Below are 22,143 nucleotides of genomic sequence, written 5' to 3'. Positions count from 1 at the left end.
TCCTGATCTGTAATCATCTGGTAATGGGAACTGTCAAACTGGGAGAAGGATTCAGTATTTTTCTGTCAAGCAAGTTAGATGCATGGAACTGTTGGTCATTACCACCAACAGATATTCTAGCTGAGATGCCTGACACAACAGACTCTCATGTCTTGCTGGGTCAGCAATGCAAAAGACAAGCTTTTTCTCCTGGTAGCTAGTAATCAAGATTTTTATTTTTTTATTAATTCTCAAGTACATTAATTTTTTTAAAGCCTTTGTACATTTTGATTGCATGGTGCTTGTGGGGAGGAATGCATTCATGCATCTAATCAGTTATTTCAAACAATTACATCTTTCTGAACAGTGTATGTGAAACAGCTACCAATTGGTTCTATATCCCTTAATTCTTTTTAAATGCACAATCAAGCAGTCTAGCTTGCTGGTTGTAGCTACTTCTGTTTCCAGCATTTTCCTGCAAACAGTAAGTTTCTCATAGTTTATCGTCATGTGTAATTAGACATCAAGATAGAAAAGGAACTCTTAAGTCCTACTCTTGACATAGTTATGACCAAAAGATGTTGGGAATTATTTTCCAAATAATGTGCATACTTCATTGAGACTGGTTTCTCCAGCCATTCTGTAACCGAAGAGACGATGGGCTGAAATTTATTGTCCCGCTACCAAAATCGGGGGCTGCGCGCGGCGGCTCATTTAAATAGCCAGAGTGGACAGTCCGCCCCAATGGCATGGAGGGGGTGGGCTGTCCATCCCTGGTAATGGCATCAGCTGCCTTTGCGCAGACGCTGACCAGATTTTTAAAGCACTTTGAGCCCTACATTTCAATTTAAATATTTAAAGAGCGATTGAAGGAAAAAACATTAAAACATTTATTTCGCCCCCCTCCTAACCCCGCCCTCCCATAACCATATAACTACTTACTTGCCCTCTCCTCCCGCAAAACACTTAGCTTGTCCACTTGACCACCTCCCCGAATCCTCCCCCCCCCACCCTTCAAAGTGCATAAACCTTAAACGATAATCTTTCCCATCATCCCCTACACCAATGATACTACTTTGACCCCGCTCTTCTCCCCCCCCCAACCACCCTAATCTATCACAGATGAGTGAACCTGCTGCATAATTTTTGGAGTCATTTATTTATTACAAACAATTCCATTGTGTTGTGTCTTTTTTACACTAAATGTTGATTTACGAAGAAAGTATAATTTGCCAATTTTCTCCTCTTTTGAACCATTGACTCTTCGCAGGGCAATAGTTCCTTGGGCACTGGTCACCCTCTAATACCTTGCACAAATTACTTTTAATTTGGATACAAGAGACTTTACTGCCAACCTGATCCCTTTTTTTCCCCTCCAGTATAAGGACATGGTTCCAGTAGGAGGCACTGGACAGCAATCAAGAATCGCTGATTATTTCTAATCCCTAACTTTGGGGTACTGATGCCAATTGTAGCACCCCATCTCAACACCAGATGAGATGAGCTCAACATGGATTGCTGATCAAAGTTAGGACTTTTCTGTTTACCTCTAAGCTTCTAAAGCAAAATTCTGATGCTTAATACATTGAAGTTCAGTGTTGCTAACTTTCGTCATCACAATTCCTGATAAATATGACAGCATTGTGTACGAAACTACTGTTCCTACCAGTTTTGTTTTTATTGACAATGCAAGTGTTCAGTGATCATTTCTTCTGAAGTAGGAGTGGTGTAAGCTGATAAAGTGGTGATGATTCTTCTCAAGAATCCTGTTTTTATGCAGGGATTTGTATATGATTTAAATCTGCAGTTTATTGTGGAGATGATTGTAAGCAGAAACTGTTCAAATCCTTGCTTTTGTAATTCAAATTGTGACATTCAGAGATTTGAAGAAATTGTATTAGTATTGGCATCCATAATTTGCATGGTTGTGTCCTGTGAGAAAGAACGCTTAATTAGGTTCCAGAACGAATAATTGACGGTTGTCCACTGGTTTGGTTTGAATTGTATATGTTGAACCTGTTTCAAAATAATATTTGACAGTTACCTACAACGGTATTATCCTCATATCTGTGCGGTGTACATCTTGTAATTTTAATGCAAGATTGTGGATTTTTTTTACTGCACCAAGCTGTAAGTGTCAAACGTAAAATAAGATTTACATCGATCTCAATCCCAGTTCTTCATGAACATGAGCATACAATACCTATCGCCCACAATTTAGCACTAAATTAGTCACCGTGCACAAGAGCCCAATAGGATGACAATGGAGAGAAAAGAGGGAAAATGCCTCAGTGGGTGGAATACAGATTGAGGCACGTAGTTGGGGCGAAGTAAAGGAATTTTTATAGTAATACCATACTTCATCTGGGAATTCTTGAAACAGAAGAAATATTCCCTTCCCCAGCATTGACAACTCTCCCCATTGAGGGCACAATGTCACCACCATCCCCTCTCATCTCACGATGGGATGCTTTGGCTGGCATCTTACCAGCACTTGAAACTTGGTGCAGGAATATGACTTTTCATCATTTGGCTTTGGATCCATTGCTGATTGATTGTTTTCCATGGCGCTGTAAAATGGTGTTGAGCACCGAGTCAATGCAGTAATATTGTGTTTCTGCGCCCAGCTTCAGAAAACGTAAAGATGATTTTGTAGATGAACATGCAAATTATTGTAGAGTCTTATCCTTTTCAGGAATTACAATCTATAGATTACTGTAATCTTGAGGGCATATCTTGCATACTAAGGTGCATGGGTAATACAGTGCTAACCCTACTTTTAAAAAATATTTTGAAAGTGTCAAGTAGTTGTTCAATGCTGAAATGCTGTAGGTTGATTGTATTTTATGTTTTTTTTTATAGGTATGATGTGAATATGCGTTGCTTGGCAGCTCGAGTTAACTACAAGACTCTTATTATCATTTGTGCTCTCTTTACACTGGTCACTGTACTTTTGTGGAACAAGTGCTCCAGTGATAAAGCAATCCAATTTCCAAGAGACCTGGGTCATCTGGAGGACCTGTTCAGGGGCGAAGGTTTGGAAAACCGGGGAGTTGACTCTGAAGGTAACAACGATGTGAATAGCCTTTTGCAAGTGGGAAAGTCTCTACCAAAGCAGCCGTCAGCAGATGTGTTCCATCAAGAACAGCAGAAAGCTCCTCCAGTCGCCAGTCTTCTAAATAACAATGCCAACAAACTGTTGGGTCTTAAATATGAGGAGATGGATTGCTTAATAAATGATGACTATACTATAAAAGGGCGGAAGGAAGGCAGTGAAGTTTATCTGCCATTCAGCTGGATTGAGAAATATTTTGAGGTTTATGGAAAGATTGCCCAGTATGATGGCTATGACAGGTTTGAGTTTTCTCACAGCTATTCAAAAGTATATACCCCGCGGGGTACTTACCGGCCAGATGGGGTTTTCATGTCCTTCGAAGGCTACAATGTGGAAGTCAGAGACCGTGTGAAGTGCATCAGCGGTGTTGAAGGTTGGTCTGGTTATACAAACTTTTTAACACTAACTTCTCCTCCTCCACCCTGAATAGGAATTCCATCCATTTTTGCTATCAATATTATGGTTCCAGTTCAGAGTGTCCTTGAATATATGTTTTAAAAAACAATGTTTTTTGTATAATCTAGCTTGCTCGAGAAGCTAACCTACTCTCTTGATTTTTTTAATTTTATATCACTAATGAATTATAGGCCAAAGGCTGCTTGTGCAGATGTGGGGAAAAAATTCTACCTATCTGCTATTTTCTTAAAACATTGGGTTTTCTTGTACTCTCAGAATTGCGGTGTTGTAGGTAAGCTAGTACTTTATTTAATTTTCTTTTTAAAATTACAGTTTTCACTGTTCTACCTGTCGATTTCCAGCTCCAGTGTTTTGCTTTTTTATAACATTTTGAATGTTTGCTAGTATGCAGTTGGTATTGCACCTGAGCATAGCTTCAAAAGGCTTACTTATGATTTGGTTACATTTGTGAATAAACTCCATAAATGGCTCTGATACATTTCTTGACCATACATGATTGCTTATGTGATCAGGAGAATGGTTCTATATATACAATAATGGACGGCTGGAGTGTATTGGAAGTGTCTAATAGAGTTTGGGACTCGAAACGGAAAGGACTTGCAAACTGTCCTACATCCAATTAAGTATTTTTGAAATGTAGCCAGGTGCCAGGTGTTGTAAGAAAACACAGCAGCCAATTTGTGCAGCCTCTGAAATGATGCCCATATATGATATCAATATCTTAATCGTAAGATTGGAATGCAACGCCTCCAGGCACTTGACATTTTACAGTTTGATTCGGAGGTGGAAAATGTCTATCAAATATAACAGGAAATGATTGTTAGCCTAAGTTCTTCATGAAGAAATCCTGAAATAAGATATTTACATGTGAACAATTCAAATATCGTAATGAAGGCAATTGTAATATGGCAGGGAGGAAATACATATTTTTCATTGCAATAATATGGCCTCTTAAATTTTTGTGTAAGTTATTCACTTTTTATGCTTGTGAATCAAATCATCTGGCTAGCTTTTCCCCATTTTTCCCCCTCCACTATGATTTCCTTCCATCATTTTCTAAAGGTGTCAAGTCCTTGTTGGTGTGGGATGCTACAGCTGCCAGTTGCCCTCCTGTATCTTGTCCAAATGGCTATTATATATGCATGAGCCTTGGCAGCAATTGTCAAGAGGCTATTGCGCTTAGGGGTCTTCATTGACTAGTATGATCCAGCCCTCCTCCCCCATCTCCACATGTACGCTTCAAGGAAGGATCTCTGGATTAGAAAAATAAGGAACAGGAATCCTAGTCCATGTACACCATTAACACCAAGTGTACTTGGATCAACTGTAAATGTTACTGCCATCCCAGCTGAGATGAACTAATTTGGTACTGTTTTAAAAATGGAACCTAAAACCTTCTTGGTCTGGATAAATGTAGTAAATCATTACTTATTTTTAAGGATTATCATAATTTTTCCACAAAACTGATATCTGCTAATGCACAAAAAAATATTTATTTTCTGGGTACAAGTTCAGGCAATCTGATTTATGTATGTAAAATAACCAACCTCCAAATGGTAGTCCACCTGAAATGTTGGCTAATTTTAACCCTATCTGCCCAGTGGAATCTGGGTGAACCTAACTGCCAATCTGCCCAGTTTCCACTGGGCAGATTGGCAGTTAGGTTCACCCAGATTCCTTTCTCACTGGAAAGCTGCCAGGAACCTGGCTGTATACAAAATTTTGAGGGGTCTAGATAAAGTAGTCAGGAAGGACCTGTTTCAACTAGCGGTGAGGTCAATTAACAGGGGGCATAGATTTAAGGTGATTGGTAGAAGGATTAGAGGAGACATGAGGAAAAACATTTTCGCCCAGAGGCTGGTGGGTGTCTGGAATTCTCTGCCAGGAATGGTGGTGGAGGCAGAAACCCTCAATTCTTTTAAAAGGTACTGTAACCAGCAAGGCTATGGACCAGGTGCTGGAAGGTAGGATTAGATTGGGCGGCTAGTCTTTTTTAGGGCCAGCATGGAGACGACGGGCTGAATGGCCTCCTTCTGTGCCGTAATTTTTCCACGATTCTATTGAACCCATTCTTTAGAATTTTAACGTGCTCTACTGAGTAGCTGATTAGGACACCTGCCCAAAGCTGGCAGGGTCCTTTTTATATATGCATGTCAGGTCCTAATGACATCAGGACCTGACGATAATTTTAACTGGTGACCTGAAATGGAGAGCAGCTGTGACTTTCCTGCCTGGTGAATCTGCAGGAAGAGGATCCAGGGCCAGCAGAGTCCCAAACAGTCAAGATTTTAAAAAACTTTCCTTGTGGGGCTAGGAGGAGCAGGATATTCAGGACCCTTCCTTCCTGAACGCAAGACAGCCCTTCTGTCGGCAGACGGTCTCCATCCAGAATAAGTGAAGATAGCCAGCGGGATTTAAATAAGGACCAGGAGTTAAAATAGTCTGGGCCTTCTGTCCAGAGCAGCAGGTGAGTTTCCAACTTGCCTCTCCACCCACCCAAGTTAAAATGAGGGCATTAATCTGATACCCAGATAAATTTGCAGTTAATCAATCTCAGTGGGGACTTGTTTGTGTCTGGAGTGAAAAATATCAGCCAGGGTTTCCATGCCTATCTGTTGTCCCACTGCATAGTTCACTAGTGTGAAAATGTCACCAGTAATGGCAGGAATTAAGCTCAATTGTAACTGATGAAGGGTCTCAATCCAAAATGTGAACCAACCTGTATTTTCTATTTTCAGATGTTAACTGAACTGTATCCAGCATTTTCTGTCTTATTTTGTCAGAAGAATTTTATTTTTTGTACTTAAAATCTTAGAATTCTGTGCGTTTTTAAAAACTGAAAAAAGGATTTTCAGTGGACATGGACGCCTGCAGAAAGCTGAAATTTTTGGATGTTGACTTTGTAGACAAGAATAGGAAAGCAAGCTGTTTCAAGGAAGCCAGTCAGGGATTTTGACCTCCTCAGAGCAACACTTTGATTGACAAGAGGAGACTCTGTGTCTGGTCATGTGATTGGCTCAGGAAGGTTTACTTTCGCTTTGGACCCTTTTTTTAAAAAAAAAACCATGTCGGACAAAGAGCAGGCATTTGAAATTTGGTTTCTGACCTGCTTGGAGATCAAAGTGGAAGATTCCTGCATCCAGTGTGGTTCCTGTTGCCTCCTGTGCTTTGGGAAATCCTGGAACCTGAAGAAAGCTTCTACTGCTATACTGCTGCTGAGAGTCCTAAGTAGACGTGTTGCTACACCCCTGCTGAAAGACCAATCGTGACGCCTGCTGTAGCTGAATTGCCTTGAATGCCTACCCATCACCAGACTGTTAATCAACCTCGCCTGGAGAGACTTACTGTGGCATTCGACTCTGGACCACCTCACCCAATCAAAGAATTTCCTACCAGAATGTGACAAACTAAATCTTATTATTCCTTTTATTCATATGAAACAGCTCTAAAGCAGAAACCATTTTTCCCTGGTTAACTGGCTTTTTGAAGGTATATGTGTGTGTGTGCATGAGGGCTAGGGAAGTTAGGAGCTTTCATATCAATCTGTCTGTCATTAGTGATTAAGACTATTATTTATTTTTAAACATCATTAATTATTTATTAGAAGAAATCTGGTTGGTGTGCTTTATTCTGGGGGACAAATCGAATTTTAATTGGCTATTGTTCGGTCGGTGGGGAAATTCATATGCTGTGACCCGTGGAGAAGTGGGACTGAACTAACTGTGCATTTCTGCCGGCTTGGTCGTAACAATTTCAAAAAGCATTTATCTGTTCCCGTTCTCCAAAAGCTTTTGTAACTCCAAATTGTACTGCACTTTGTGACCTTAAACATACATCTGATTTATAGAGTATACTTGTTTCTTAGAGAGCCATTGCAGTGAATAGAGATATGACACTAACCGTGGAAACAGAAGTTTTCCAGAATGGTATGTTATTAAAACTTCTGGTCATATTTTACACTGATTAATTGATTACTTTGCTAATAGAACCTTGCAGCAACAGAAGAAGAAAAATGGTTAATATTTTGGAACAAAATGCTACTTTCTATCTCGTAATAGAGAACCTTGAAGTCTGTATGGTGGAAGATAAATGGAAAGGGCATTGTGAATAACCAAGCCTTGGAGGCAAATGGCATTGACTCGGTTTTGAAGACTATGGAACACATTTAGAAGGCCATTGGCTATTCTCATTAAATCATTCGGCAGTGATAAGTTTCTCCTCTTTTAAGCATATTAAAGGGGCACAGATGGTGGCATCAGTAATTTAACATTTGCGGGGTGTTCAGTTTTTTTTTTAACTTGAGCAGTGTACTGTTATCGGCATTAAACTGATATGGTTGAGTTCATAAGATCATAAGAACTAGGAGCAGGAGTAGGCCGTCCGGCCCCTCGAGCCTGCTCCGCCATTCAATAAGATCATGGCTGATCTTTTCGTGGACTCTGATCCACTTACCCGCGCTCCCACCGTAACCCTTAATTCCTTTATTGTTCAAAAAGATATCTACCTTAGCTTTAAAGACGTTTACTGAAGAAGCGTCAACTACTTCACTGGGCAAGGAATTCCATAGATTAACAACCCTCTGGGTGAAGAAGTTTCTTCTTAATTCAGTCCTAAATCTGCTCCCTCTAATCTTGAGGCTATGCCCTCTTGTCCTAGCTTCACCTGCCAGTGGAAACATCCTCTCTACTTGTATCTTATCTATTCCCTTCATGATTTTATATGTTTCTATAAGATCGCCCCTTATTCTTCTGAACTCCAATGAATATAATCCCAATCTACTCAGTCTCTCCTCATAAGCCAACCCCCTCAACTCCGGAATCAACCTAGTGAACCTCCTCTTGCACCCTCTCCAGTGCCAGTATATCCTTTCTCAAGTAAGGAGACCAAAACTGCACACAGTCCTCCAGGTGCGGCCTCACCGGTACCTTATACAGCTGCAACATAACCTCTCTGCTTTTAAACTCAATCCCTTTAGCAATGAAGGACAAAATTCCATTTGCCTTCCTAATTACTTGCTGTACCTGCAGACCAACCTTCTGCGATTCATGCACAAGGACACCTAGGTCCCTCTGCATAGCAGCATGCTGCAACTTTTTACCATTCAAGTAATAATCCTTTTTCCTGTTACTCCTACTGAAATGAATGACTTCACATTTATTAACATTGTATTCCATCTGCCAGACCTTTGCCCACTCACTCAATGTATCTATGTTCCTCTGCAAAGTTTCACAGTCATCTGCACACTTTGCTCTGCCACTGATCTTAGTGTCATCTACAAACTTTGACACCCTACACATGGCCCCCAACTCCAAATCATCTATATAAATTGTAAATAATTGCGGTCCCAACACCGATCCCTGAGGCACACCACTAGTGACTGATTGCCAACCAGAATAGCACTCATTTATCCCCACTCTCTGCTTCCTGTTAGTCAACCAATCCTCTATCCATGCTAATACTTTACCCCTGACGCCATGCATCCTTATCTTATGCAGCAGCCTCTTGTGCGGCACCTTGTCGAAGGCCTTTTGGAAATCTAGGTATACCACATCCACTGGGTCCCCATTGTCCACCTTGCTCGTAATGTCATCATAGAATTCCAAAAGATTTGTCAAGCATGACCTGCCCTTCATGAACCCATGCTGCGTTTGCCCAACGGGACAATTTCTATCGAGATGCCCTGCTATTTCTTCCTTGATAATAGACTCAAGCATCTTCCCCACTACAGAGGTTAAGCTAATCGGTCTATAATTCCCCATCTTTTGTCTACCTCCCTTTTTAAACAGTGGCGTCACATCTGCTGTTTTCCAATCAACTGGGACTACCCCAGAGTCCAGCGAATTTTGGAAAATTACCGTCAGTGCACCTGCTATTTCTCCCGCCATCTCTTTTAGTACCCTGGGATGCATTCCATCAGGGCCAGGAGACTTATCAATCCTTAGCTCCATTAGCTTGCCCAACACTACCTCTTCCATAATAATGATTGTTCCCAGGTCCTCACCTATGTTCGTCTCTTTGTCAATTACTGGCATGTTATTAATGTCCTCCACTGAGAAGACCGATACAAAATACCTGTTCAATGCCTCGGCCATTTCATCATATCCCATAACTAAATTCCCCTTCTCATCCTCTAAAGGACCAACGTTTACTTTAGCCACTCTTTTTCGTTTTATATATTTATAGAAACTTTTGCTATCTGTCTTTATATTCTGTGCTAGTTTTTTCTCATGTTCCATCTTACTTTTCTTTATAGCTCTTTTTGTAGCTTTCTGTTGACCTTTAAAGTTTTCCCAATCTTCTAGTTTCATGCTGCTTTTGGCCACTTTGTATGCCTTCTTTTTCAATTTGATAGCCTCCCTTATTTCCTTAGACACCCATGGCAGATTACCCCTTTTCTTCCAGTCCTTCCTTTTCACTGGAATATACTTTTGCTGAACACTTTGAAAAATTGCTTTGAAAGTACTCCACTGCTCGTCAACTGTCCCACCGTAAAATCTTTGTTTCCAGTCCACTTTAGCCAAGTCCTCCCTCATTCTATTGTAGTCCCCCTTGTTCAAGCACAGGACCCTGGTATTGGATTTTATCTTCACACTCTCCATCTGTATTCTAAATTCAACCATACTGTGATCACTCCTTCCAAGAGGATCCCTAACCATGAGGTCATTAATTATTCCTGTCTCATTACACAGTACTAGATCTAGGATAGCTTGCTCCCTCGTCGGTTCCATTACATACTGTTCAAGAAAACTATCACGGATACACTCAACGAATTCCTCCTCAAGGCTACCCTGACTGAGCTGGTTCGACCAATCTACATGTAGATTAAAATCCCCCATGATAATTGCCGTACCATGTTTACAGGCATTAATTATTTCTTTGTTTATTGCCCGCCCCAATGTGATGCTATTATTTGGTGGCCTATAGACTACGCCTATCAATGACTTTTTCTTCTTGGAGTTTCTAATTTCCACCCAAATGGATTCAACCTCATTCTCCATAGAACCTATATCATCTCTCAGCACCGCCCTGATGTCGTCCTTGAGTATCAGAGCTACACCACCTCCCTTACCTTCCTGTCTGTCCTTCCGAATAGTCTGGTACCCCTGGATATTTAACTCCCAGTCGTGACCAACCTGTAACCATGTCTCCGTAATGGCTACCAAATCATATTTATTCGCGATGATTTGTGCCGTTAACTCATCAACCTTGTTACGAATGCTACGAGCATTCATTTAAAGTGTCTTTATGCTATCTTTCTTACCCTCATGATTCCCAACATCTCTAATAATAACTCCTGAGTTATCCTTCCTTTCTGCTTCTTTCATCGTCTGCCTTGAACCTAAACCCTCCTGCACACGTTAGCCTGCTGCTTACCTTTTTATTTATCATCATACTCCCTGTCGTTTTCCCTTTCCCTTCCCCCCCGAGTCACTAGTTTAAAGTCTTAGAGACCACCCTATTTATCCGTTTCGCTAGAACACTGGTTCCAGATCGGTTCAGGTGGACACCATCCCATCGGTACAGATCCCCTCCGGTTCCAAAACTGATGCCAATGCCTCATGAAATGGAGTTCCACATGACTATCATGCAAGTTTTGATCTAAACTTGACTACTGTGAAATAAGTGTATAATGTTAATGTATATTTGAAGTGTATAAACCAGTAACTCCGTTACTTGGATGTTTTGAGGAATCCAAGTTGAGGGTGAAAATCTAACGAGTGGGCACTTGTACTACTGATAAGCTATTTGAAGCTTGCTCACCTTCCACAAGCTGGTTTTATGCTGCAAAAGCAGAAATAATTATATGCCATTGTTAATCTGAGTTTAGGAAACTGCTTGTATACAAGCATTTAGTTGTGTATCATATTTATTCCTAGTTTTTGTATGGGCCTGGGGTTACAATTTGGGAGATTATTACAATGATCTGTTTTGATCCCATTGCGTTTCAGGTAGGTTCTGACTATGCCCCCCCACACGAGTAGTTGCAGTTTCTTTAAAATGTGAATCTAATTTCAACCAAATTATGATGTGCTTTGTTTAATTTAGCTCGTTCTTAATACGGTTAAATGTAGGGTGTTGTATTGATGTTGTGGAAAAGTCATCACAGTTTATATGGAATATGCAATTGTAGAATCAACTGGTGAAGCTGAAGCAATGAGGTATATTATTGCATGCTTTTTAAAAAAAAAAATTCATTTCAAGGGATGTGAGCGTTGCTGGCAAGGCCAGCATTCATTGCCTATGCCTAAGTGCACGCGAGAAGGTGGTGGTGGTGAGCCGCTGCCTTGAACTGTTGCAGTCCATGTGGTGTTGGTACACCCACAGTGCTGTTAGGGAGGGCGTTCCAAAATTTTGACCCAGCAATAGTGAAGCAACAGCGATTATAGTTGCAAGTCAGGATGGTGTGTAACTTGGAGGGGAACTTGCAGGTAGTCATGCTGCCCTTGTCCTCCTAGGTGGTAGAGGTTACGGATTTGGAATGTGCTGTTGAAGGAGTTTTGGCAAGTTGTTGCGTTGCATCTTTTATATGGTTCACACTGCTGCTATTGGGCTGTTGGTGGAAGGAGTGAATTTTTAAAGTGGTGGATGGGGTTCCGATCAAGTGGGCTGCTTTGTCTTGGATGGTGCTGAGCTTCTTGAATGTTGTTGGAGCTGCACTCATCCAGGCTAGTGGAGAGTATTCCATCACAGTCCTGACTTGTGCTTTATTGATGGCTTTGGGAAGTCTGGAAATGAATTACTCGCCACACAATTCCCAGCCTCTGATCTGCTCTTGCAGCCGCAGTATTTATATGGCTGGTCCAGTTAAGTCTCTGGTCTATGGTAACCCTCAGGATATTGATTGTGGTGGATTTGACGATGGTAATGAAGTTGGTTGTCAAGAGGGGGTGGTTAGATTCTCTCATTAAGTTGGTCATTGGCTTGCACTTTGTTACGCAAATGTTGTTTGCCACTTAGCCCAAGCCTGAACATTGTCCAGGTCTTGCATGTAGGCACAGACTGTTTTGGCATCTGAGGTGTACCGAATGGTACTAAACACTCTGCGCAATCATCAGCGAATATTAGAGGGAAGGTCATTGATGAAGATGGTTGGCCCTAGGATAACCTGAAGAACTCATGTAGTGATGTTTTGGAGCTGAGATTATGGACTTCAACAACCACAATCATCATCCTTTGTGCTAGGTGTGACACCAACTAGTGGAAAGTTTTCCATCAATTTCCATTGGCTTCAATCTTGCTAGGGTTCCTTGTTGCCACACTTGGTCAAATGTTGTCTTGATGTCAAGGGCAATCACTCTCCCCTCACCTCCTAGAGTTCTGTTCTTTTGTCCACATTTGGACCAAGGCTGTAACGGGGTCTGGAACAGAGTGGTCCAGGTGGAACCTGAACTGAGCATGGGTGAGCAGGTTATTGCTGAGTAAGTGTCACTTGATAGTACGGTCGATGACCCTTTCTATCACTTTGCTGATGACTGGGGTGACAATTGATCGGATTGAATTCGTCCTGCTTTCTGTGGACAAAACATACCCGGGCAATTTGTCACTGTACTAGAATGGCTTGGCTAAGTGCACAGCCAGTTCTGGAGCACAAGTCTTCAGTACTACTATAATAAAAGCAAAATACTGCAGATGCTGGAAATCTGAAATTTTAAGAAAAGGTCACAGATCTGAAATGTTAACTCTGCTTCTCACTCCACAGATCCTGTTTGACCTGCTGAGTATTTCCAGCACTTTTTTTTTTATTTTGTTCTGCCGGGAAGTTATTAGGGCCCATAGTCTTTGCTGTATCCAGCACCTTCAGCATTTCGTGGCATGAGTCAAACTGGCTGAGTCTGACATCTGTGATTTTGGACCTCAGGTGAAGGCTGAGATGGATCATCCACTTGGCATTTCTTGCTGAAGATAAAGCAAAAGACAAAGCTGAAGCTTTTGCAACCACCATGCTGAGCCCTGCCGTGCATAAGGATGGGGATGTTTTTGGAACCTGCTTCCTGTTTAATTGTACACCACCATTCATGACTGGATGTGGCAGGACTGCAGAGCTTTGATCTGATACGTTGCTTGTGGGATTTTTTAGTTCTGTCTGTCACATGCTGCTTCCACTGTTTAGTGTACATGTAGTCCTGTGTTGTAGCTTCTCCAGGTTGGCATCTCATATTTATGTACACCTGATGCTGCTCCTGGCATGCTCTCCTGCATTCCTTATTGAACCAAGGTTGATCCCCTGGCTTGATGGTAATGGTAAAGTGAGGGATATCAAAGCAAGAAATGCTGGAACCACTCAGCAGGTCTGGCAGCATCTGTGGAGAGAGAAGCAGAGTTAACGTTTCGGGTCAGTGACCCTTCATCGGAACTCTAATAATCGAAACTCTAAAGAATCGAAAAGTGAGGGATATGCCAGGCCACGAGGTTACAGGTATATTTAATGTATCTATTTCTGGAAATTTGTTGAACTTTATAGCAAAGTAAAGGGATAATAGCCAAACAATGGGAATCAATATTGTTCCATCAAAACTTGCTTTTAATGATATAGGGCTGGATTTTGCAGTCTACCTGATGTCAGGGGTGGTGGTGGTGGGTGAGGGTCGGGGGTGGGTGCGGATTGGCGGGGGGCAGAAGATGTCTCCGGAAAACGTCTCCAGCAGAGGCCCGCTACAGGCCTCGACGCTGGGAAGGTAAGGTGCAGCCAAATGTTGCCAGTGGCATCAAGGTCTTGTGGCGGCTACCCTGCCGTTCAGCAGTGGGATTAAAATTTAAATGTTAATGTCATTAAATTAATGAATTAATCACTTATCCGCTCTCGCCATCCATTCTGGTGCCATGTTGGTGGCGGTGGCCGGCTCTCCTCCGCCTTCGGATCTCTGTTTGGAGATCCGATGCGGGACGCTGGTGGGGAGGGGAGAGCAGGTAAGTATTTCATTCCGTGTCGTGGGGTCATAGTGATTTAATTGGTGTAGGGGATGGTGGGAAGGGGTAAAGATTAAAGTTTGTAAATTTTTTGGGGGGGTAAGGTCAGGTGCATAAGGTAAGTATTTTGAGGGGTGGAAGAGGGCAAGGAATTAAATGTATGGTTATTGGGGTGGTGGGAGAGGGTCTAGATTTGTAAATTTTTTTTTTCAAAAAATGTCCCTTTAAAATATAAATGCAATGTACGGCTCGAAGCCCTTTAAAAATGGCATCAGCTCCTGCGCAGTGGTGCCTGATGCCATTGCCAGTGACAGACCACCTGTCCCTTCCACATCTTTGGGGGGTGGGAGGGAGGGTGCATTCTGCCTCAGTCATTTAAATGATCTGCCATGCTGAATATCGTGGTGGCTCCATGATGAGCTGTCCGCATAGGCGGACCGCCATTTTCAAAGCTTGGTGGCGAGCTTATAAAATCTAACCCGTAGTTTTCAAAACTGTTTTGTTTGAATTCGCTTGCTTCCATGTCAGGCGGACTCCAGTTGAAATGAAAGGACTGTGGGACCTCCTTGCAATGTAAAATTTTCAATCCTAAACTAAGAGAATTGTCACCATGCTGACTATGTCCGGATTCCTTGTCCTTCCTCTCACCATTCCAAAGCAGTTTTTCTTGTAGGAGACAGGTTCAAACTCTTATCATAAATCAAGAAAGACGATTTCATCCTATTGCTGTGAAATTGCTTTGAAACAACTCAATGATTTTTGCAGTATAAAACATAGATTATAGGAGAAATTTTAACTCCCTGGAGGGAAGCTTGTGGGATGCACGGGCCACCCACCCAGGAGCTGCATGGAGGTTGGTGGGGGAGGGGAGAAAACGCGGGGGATCCGTTTTAACAGCTGGGCCTCATTGACATTTTGTTGGCCAGCTGCCCAGCCAAAACTAACATCCAGAAGTTGCTTGCTGGCCTGTGAAGATTGGGTAAAGTGGAGGTCAGCAGGCCAGCTGTCAAGTAAGTTGGCGTAGGGGTGGGAGGGTTTTGCGAGGGTGGGGGGAGGGGTCTGGGGCAGTAGTGGCCCAGACCACCTTTGTGGGCCTCAGAGGAACACGCATGTTTTTCCTGACCCCATAAATAAGTTTTCAACTTACCTGATTGGGTATCTGACAGCCAGAAAATAGCGTCATTACAGCACAGAAGGAGGCCATTTGTCCCATCGAGTTCATGCTGTGCCGGCTCTCTCTAAAGCAATCCAGTCAGTCCCATCCCATAGCTCTGTTTATTTCCCTCAAGTGCCCATCCAATTTCCTTTTGAAATCATTCATCGCCTCCACTTCCACCAGCCTCGGAGGCAGTGAGTTCCAAGTCATTACCACTCACTGCGTTTTTAAAAAAAAGTTCTTCGTGACCCCTCCTGTGCTGGAGCACTTCAGCTATGAGGAGGGACTGGATAGGCTAGGGTTGTTTTCCTTGGAGAGGAGAAGGCTGAGGGGGGACCTGATTGAGGTGTACAAAATTATGAGTGACATTGATAGAATAGATAGGAAGAAACTTTTTCCCTTGGCCAATAACTAGCGGGCATAGATTTAAGGTAAAGAGCAGGAGGTTTAGAGGGGAGTTGAGGGAAAACATTTTTCACCCAGAGGGTGGTTGGAATCTGGAACACACTGCCTGAAGGGGTGGTAGAGGCAGGAACCCTCACGACATTTAAGACGTATTTAGATGAGCACTTGAAACACCGTAGCATACAAGGCTACGGACCAAGTGCGGGAAAATGGGATTAGATTGGATGGGTGCTTGATGGTTGGCGCAGACACGTTGGGCCGAAGGGCCTGTTTCTGGGCTGTATAAATCTATGACTCTATCTTTTGCCCAAAACCTTAAGTGACCCCTACTCCTTGTACAGTCAGCTAATGGGAACAGCTTTGTTTTGTCTACCTTATCTAAACCTGTCATAATCTCGTACAGCTCTGTCAAATCTCCCCGACTCTCCTTTGCTCCAAAAGGAACAGCCCCAGCTTTTCCAACCTCACCTAGTAGCTAAAATTCCTTATCCCTGGAATCATTCTGGTAAATCTCCCCTGCATCTTCTCAAGGACCATTGCATCCTTCCTAAAGTGTGGTGACCAGAACTGGACGCAGTACAATAGTTGTGGCCTAACCAGAGCTTTATCAAAGTTCAGCATAACTTCCTTGCTTTGTACTCAATACCTCTATTTATGAAACCCGAGATCCCATATGCTTTGCTAACTACTCTCTCAATATGTCCTGCCGCCTTCTAAGGTCTATGCACGTGAACCCCGAGATTCCTCTGTTCCTGTACACTCTTTAGAACTGTACCATTTTGTCTATATTGCCCCTCCTTCTCCCTTCCGCCAAAATGCATTACCTGTCACTTCTTTGTATTAAATTCCATCTACCACTTTAAAGCCTGGCTCGGGTATAAAATTAAAACCCGACCCGGGTCTGACCCAACCACAGCCAACCCGACTCAGGCCCGAGTCCTGTAATTTTTTTTTTTCACACCCAACCCGACCCTAATATCCTTCATCCGTTCCAGCCGCAGGCTATTCTTGCAGATGGAGTTGTGGGGAATCATGGGTAAGCCTGATCCCGTGACTTCCTGGAAGCAGTACTGTCCAGCCCAACCTGAGCCCGAATGCTGGACTCTGAATATAGAGCTGACCCGACCCGAATTTGACATGTAGTCGGGTTCGGGTCGGGTAGTCAGGCGTTATACCACTTGTTTGTCCATTCTGCTAGCCTATTTATGTCCTGTTGCACTTGATTGATATCATCTTCACTGTCTGCCACATCTCCAAGTTTAGCATCAGCAAATTTTACTCTGTATTCCAATATCTAAGTAATTTTTATATAAATGGAAAAAAAGCAGTCGTTCTAGCACTGAACCTTGGGAAACACCACCGTCAACCATCCTCGAGTCTGAAAAACAACCATTTACCCTAACTCACTATTTTCTGTCCTTGAGCCTATTTTTTTATCCAAGCTGACATGACGTTGCAATTCCATGAGCCTCAATTTGTTAACCAGCCTCTTACGTGGTACTCTATCAAATGCTTTCTTAAGATCCATATAGACAACATTCATTGCTTTCCCTTCATTAACCTTCTCTGTTACTTTATCAAAAATTCAATTAGATTAATTACACGTGATCAAATTGATATCTATCAGATGATTGCAAGGAAAATGTAGGGCTTCTTGTAAGTCACAGTGCTATTTTACGTCAATACCCTGAGTAATGTTTGTTTCCATAATGTTGGTAGAATAATTAACAGTTAATAGTATTTCCTGTCATGGATGAGTTAGATGAAGAACCCTCATCACTGGAGCTTGAGAAGACCATAGACCACCTAGCAAACAGAAGGGCACCCAGCAAAGACGGAATTCCAGCCAAAATGCTCAAGCATGGGAAGTCCAATGTATTGCCACACCTTTATGACCCTCTCCTTCTCTGCTGGAAAGTAGATTCTGTTCCGCAGGAGATGCGTAACACCAAAATCATCATACTATACAAAAACAAAGGCGACAGAGGAGGCTACAACAGCTACTACAGGGGCATCTCACTGCGCAGGGAAGATCTTTGCTAGGGTCATACTTAAAAGGCTTCATTTACTTGCAGACCGAGTGTATTTGGTAGCACAGTGCGGTTTCTGTGCTGACAGATCTTCTCCATACGCCAGCTACAAGAGAAGTGTTAGGAACAGAATATTCTCCATAACCTTACTTTTGTAGATCTCACTAAGGCATTCAACACAGTCAGCAGAGCAGGGCTCCACAAGATTTTAGGAAAAATTGGCTCTCCACTGAAGCTCCTCCATCTCATCCGCTCCTTTCAGGACAACATGTACTGTACAGTTTGATGGCTCCATTTCGGAGTGAAGAATGGAGTGAAACAGGGTTGTGTCCTAGCCACCACTCTGGCATTATCTTCTCCATGCTGCTGACCTTTGCTTTCCCTGCAGATATGGAAGGAGTCTACTTGCGCACTAGGTCAGATGGCAAGCTGTACAATATGACTAGGTTGAAAGCGAAGACAATAACTTATTGTGTCCTGATCAGGGAACTCCTACACTGATGATGCAGTGCTAGTAGCTCACACGGAAACTCAGCTACAAGACTCATGGATTGTGTCTCCCATGCCTGTAACTTCTCCTTGACTACAAGCTTCAAGAAAACTGTGGTCATGGGACAAGGTGTTGCATTTCCACCCCTGATCATACAAAATAACACCCCACTGGAAGTGATTAGCAAATTCTGCTACCTTGAGTGCATGATGAAAGGCAATCTGTCCCTTTTTGCAGAGCTCAATACACGCATAGGGAAAGCAGCTACCATCATTGGCTGACTCGCAAAACATGCATGGGATAACACCAACCCGACGGTTTATAAGGCCTATGTTCTCATGGCTGTGAAACATGGGCAACTTATAGTTACCTGGAAAAGAAGCTGAACAATTTCCATCTTCGTTGTCTGCGGCACGTTATGGGTATATCTTGCAGGACAAAATCACATGTGGCAGTCCTCTCTAAGTCAGAGCTCCTAAGTGTGTTGGCACTAATCACACAAGTGACTTCGGTGGATCAGACACATCCACAGGATGGAAGACGGTCAGATACCCAAAGGCCTTTTGTATAGCGAGGTAGCCGGGACCATACGACCAGTGGGGTGCCCAAAGCTGCGCTTCAAGAATACTTGTAAGCGTGACTTAAAGGCCCTAAATGCCTTCTATTGCACCTGGGAGTCACGAAATGGACGCATCCTATGGACTGGCAGTGTGGCAACAGGCGCCAACGTCAAAAACAACAGCTCATTGCGTCTCTTGGCAGCTTCACGTGCAGCACTTGTGGCAGAACCTGTCTCTCCAGCATTGGCCTTCACAGCCATTAGCAAAGGTGCACCTAGAGAAGGCACCTCATCTAAATGGATTGTTTGCTGTGTGTTCAACTTTTAGTAGGTGGAAGGATGCCAACCAATAGTATTTGTTAAGCTAACCTGCTGATAGTGTCATGTAAATTCGCTTTACAAAACCTTATTGTAAATCAACAAATATTGTACCATTTCTCACTCCAAAAAGGGGACGCAGCATACATAGGTGGAGGAAATGCATGTCGCGCCTAGTGTGTGCAACAAAAAAAAAAGTTATCGTGACTATTGAATTTGGCAGTTTGTGTAGGATGTAGGGCGCCATTTAGAAGTGCTTTTTGATTGCAGTACTACATTTAATTATGGAAAAGAAGTCAAGTTTCCCCTTTTCTGAATGGATTTCTCCCTCCATCTTTATTTACATTATCGTTTAACTGCAGGAGAAAGTCTTCTCTGCAGCTTGCTGTAATGTTGCTGGGTGCTTTAGTTTTGGGTTGAAATAGATTTACTTGTATTTTATCTCAGTTCTAAAGTGAACAGTAGTTTTGCAAGTTAAGACAGTTTTTTTTAGGCAAGAATACTACTAAGCTTTGTTTTATGTCCATATGATGATTTTTTCCATTCCAAGAATAGTATGGAATTTGCTTCTTTTGTAAGTTCTGGAATGGTAAAATTGGGGTAAATGAACTCTGCATACTCAACAATTCACTATTATAATGAACTGATGACAACTGTCGTAAAGTACTTCTTCTTAAAATGGAAATGAGATTTTCTTCACACAGTGTATACTGGATTAAAAACATGAATATTAAGTAGTGGAGGAACTTGTAAATTGCAATTTGTGATCGTGTCAACTGATTTTGTTGGCATCAATTCAAAAATATTTGCTGAGGTGAGGTATTGTATTTCACCGGGTTTCACTAGCATTTCTTCTTTACAGGGCTCCCAGAGGTACCATTTACTTCTGAAGTGCTGATGTGATTAAGTAAATCTAAAATTGCAGAACCCACTGTCTGTAATTACTTCACTTAAGGATTGTCTTCAGATTGTTATGCAGTGATGACACAGCTGCCTTAATTAGAAAATATGAACATTCATTATTTTAAAGAAATTAGCATTTTGGGCTCCATGAAAAGTACTTGGAAAAATATCCATCATCTTCTAAAATGTTGGAAGTAGTTTTGTTTATGGTTGCCCAGCCTCAAAAGTTGAAGTGCAATGGGTTGCATAGTCCTCAAAATTGTGCACAGTGTAAACTAGTTTTTCTAGATACTTAATTTCTTTTTGTTGCGGTAGAAGAACACAGTAGGAAATTAAGAAAGCAGAACTTCCCTCACGGCTCAGTAGGTATTTGCATTACATGTTGGGGCTCAACCATACTGATCAAGCACATTCCTATGTTTTAAAGTAATGTCTAATGTAATTGTAAAGATTTCCTTTGTTATTTATTTGAGCTTAAAAGGGTATAGAAAATATGTTTTAGACCAACTTGCTTAAGTTCCAGTTCTGAGGCTGTTTTAATAGGGACTGACAAGTCAGTGGGTCTGACAAAAATCCACCTGCATATAGTTATAACTGATCCAAGTCTAATCTTGAGGAAGGGTCATGTTGTTTGTTTTTATGTTGAGATATAGGCAAAGTTCAATGAACTACTGTATTGTTATTGGTACTGTTTTTTAAATAACTGTTCCACAGTTCATAGCTTAAACCATGGTTTGATTAGAATTTTTATTCTACTGCTTCCTGAAATCTAGGAGATTGCAAGGGATTGGTCGTGATCTATCCAATGAGCAAAATATAAACACCAGTTCTAGCTAACTATATTGCGAGATATAGTGTGCATAAAGTAACACTGGATCATAGGACTTCCTTACAGAAGTAGTCTATGGCTTTAAGCACAAGAATTTGTTTTTCACGGTGGGCACCTGAGTGCCATATGTAGCTCCCATTTCTAAAGCAAAATATGTGATTGCCACTTGTGATAAGTGCAACTTGACAAATCTAATGGGATATTTGGAGAGAAATCTCATCAAAAGTACTGCATCGATTCACTAACATTGATTCACTGGCATACAAGGCTACTGGCCAAGTGCTGGAAAATGGGATTAGAATAGATAGGTGCTTGATGGCCGACATGGACACGAGGGGCCGAAGGGCCTGTTTCTGTGGTGTATAACTCTCTATGACTGAACTAGTGTTGCAGAAGCATCTAACTGAAGAGAATATAGAATTTGCTTGAGGGCAGTTTTTATGAATTGTGTTATATGAAGGATATTGGGGCCAGTGGAACAGCGAAGCTTCACTAGAATGATGCAAGGAATGAGAGGTTATAGTTATTAGGAAAGACTTGATAAATTATGCCTTTTCTTTGGGTTCGGGGGAAAGGTTAGGAGCAATCTAAAATTTTCGGTATTTAAAAAAGTGCAGGGAAATAGGATTAAAGGTAGCTGGCTCCGATTAAAGAGTTGGCACAGAGGTGTTGTCCTCTTCCTGTGCTCTAATTTTTGACTTCAACTCAAGATCTCTCTGGATTGTAAGAATGGCATCTATCATTTCAAAACATTCTGGTACTCAGCTCTGATATCCTTTTATTAATTGTGTGGTTTGGGAAGAATTTTTTATTATTTGAAGGCTGAGCTGTAGTTATTCAAACACTTAAATTAGGAAGAGTCATAATCATCTGAACTAATGGCTGTTTAAAGAGCATGCATATTGAACTAAACGGTGTTATCTTGTTCCATACATGTGTTAATCGCCAATACTTCTAATCTACTACCAGCCATTTGAAAGATACTTTGGGTTACTCATAATTTTTGTTGCTTGAGTATGTTTCTTGCTCACCAC

At 41.9% G+C, this 22,143-nt stretch overlaps 1 protein-coding gene across 6 annotated transcripts in view; it reads left to right on the top strand.

The window, feature by feature from the left end:
• Positions 1–22,143, top strand: part of glceb (glucuronic acid epimerase b) — a 137,196-nt gene that overhangs the window by 86,931 nt on the left and 28,122 nt on the right. For 5 of the 6 annotated variants that reach the window (XM_068018127.1, XM_068018124.1, XM_068018121.1 and 2 more), the window contains one exon: positions 2,842–3,467. In XM_068018127.1, the coding sequence (XP_067874228.1) occupies positions 2,855–3,467 (613 nt within the window). In that variant the 5' untranslated portion in view covers positions 2,842–2,854. Of the gene's footprint in view, positions 1–1,358; positions 1,507–2,841; positions 3,468–22,143 lie in introns of all 6 variants that reach the window. The other variant, XM_068018125.1, reaches the window with a different exon arrangement.

The sequence above is a fragment of the Heterodontus francisci genome, chromosome 38 (genome assembly GCF_036365525.1).
Source record: "Heterodontus francisci isolate sHetFra1 chromosome 38, sHetFra1.hap1, whole genome shotgun sequence".
Classification (NCBI taxonomy): Eukaryota; Metazoa; Chordata; class Chondrichthyes; order Heterodontiformes; family Heterodontidae; genus Heterodontus; species Heterodontus francisci.
The sequence above is the reverse complement of the archived record's forward strand: the minus strand, read 5'-3'. Positions and strand labels throughout refer to the sequence as shown.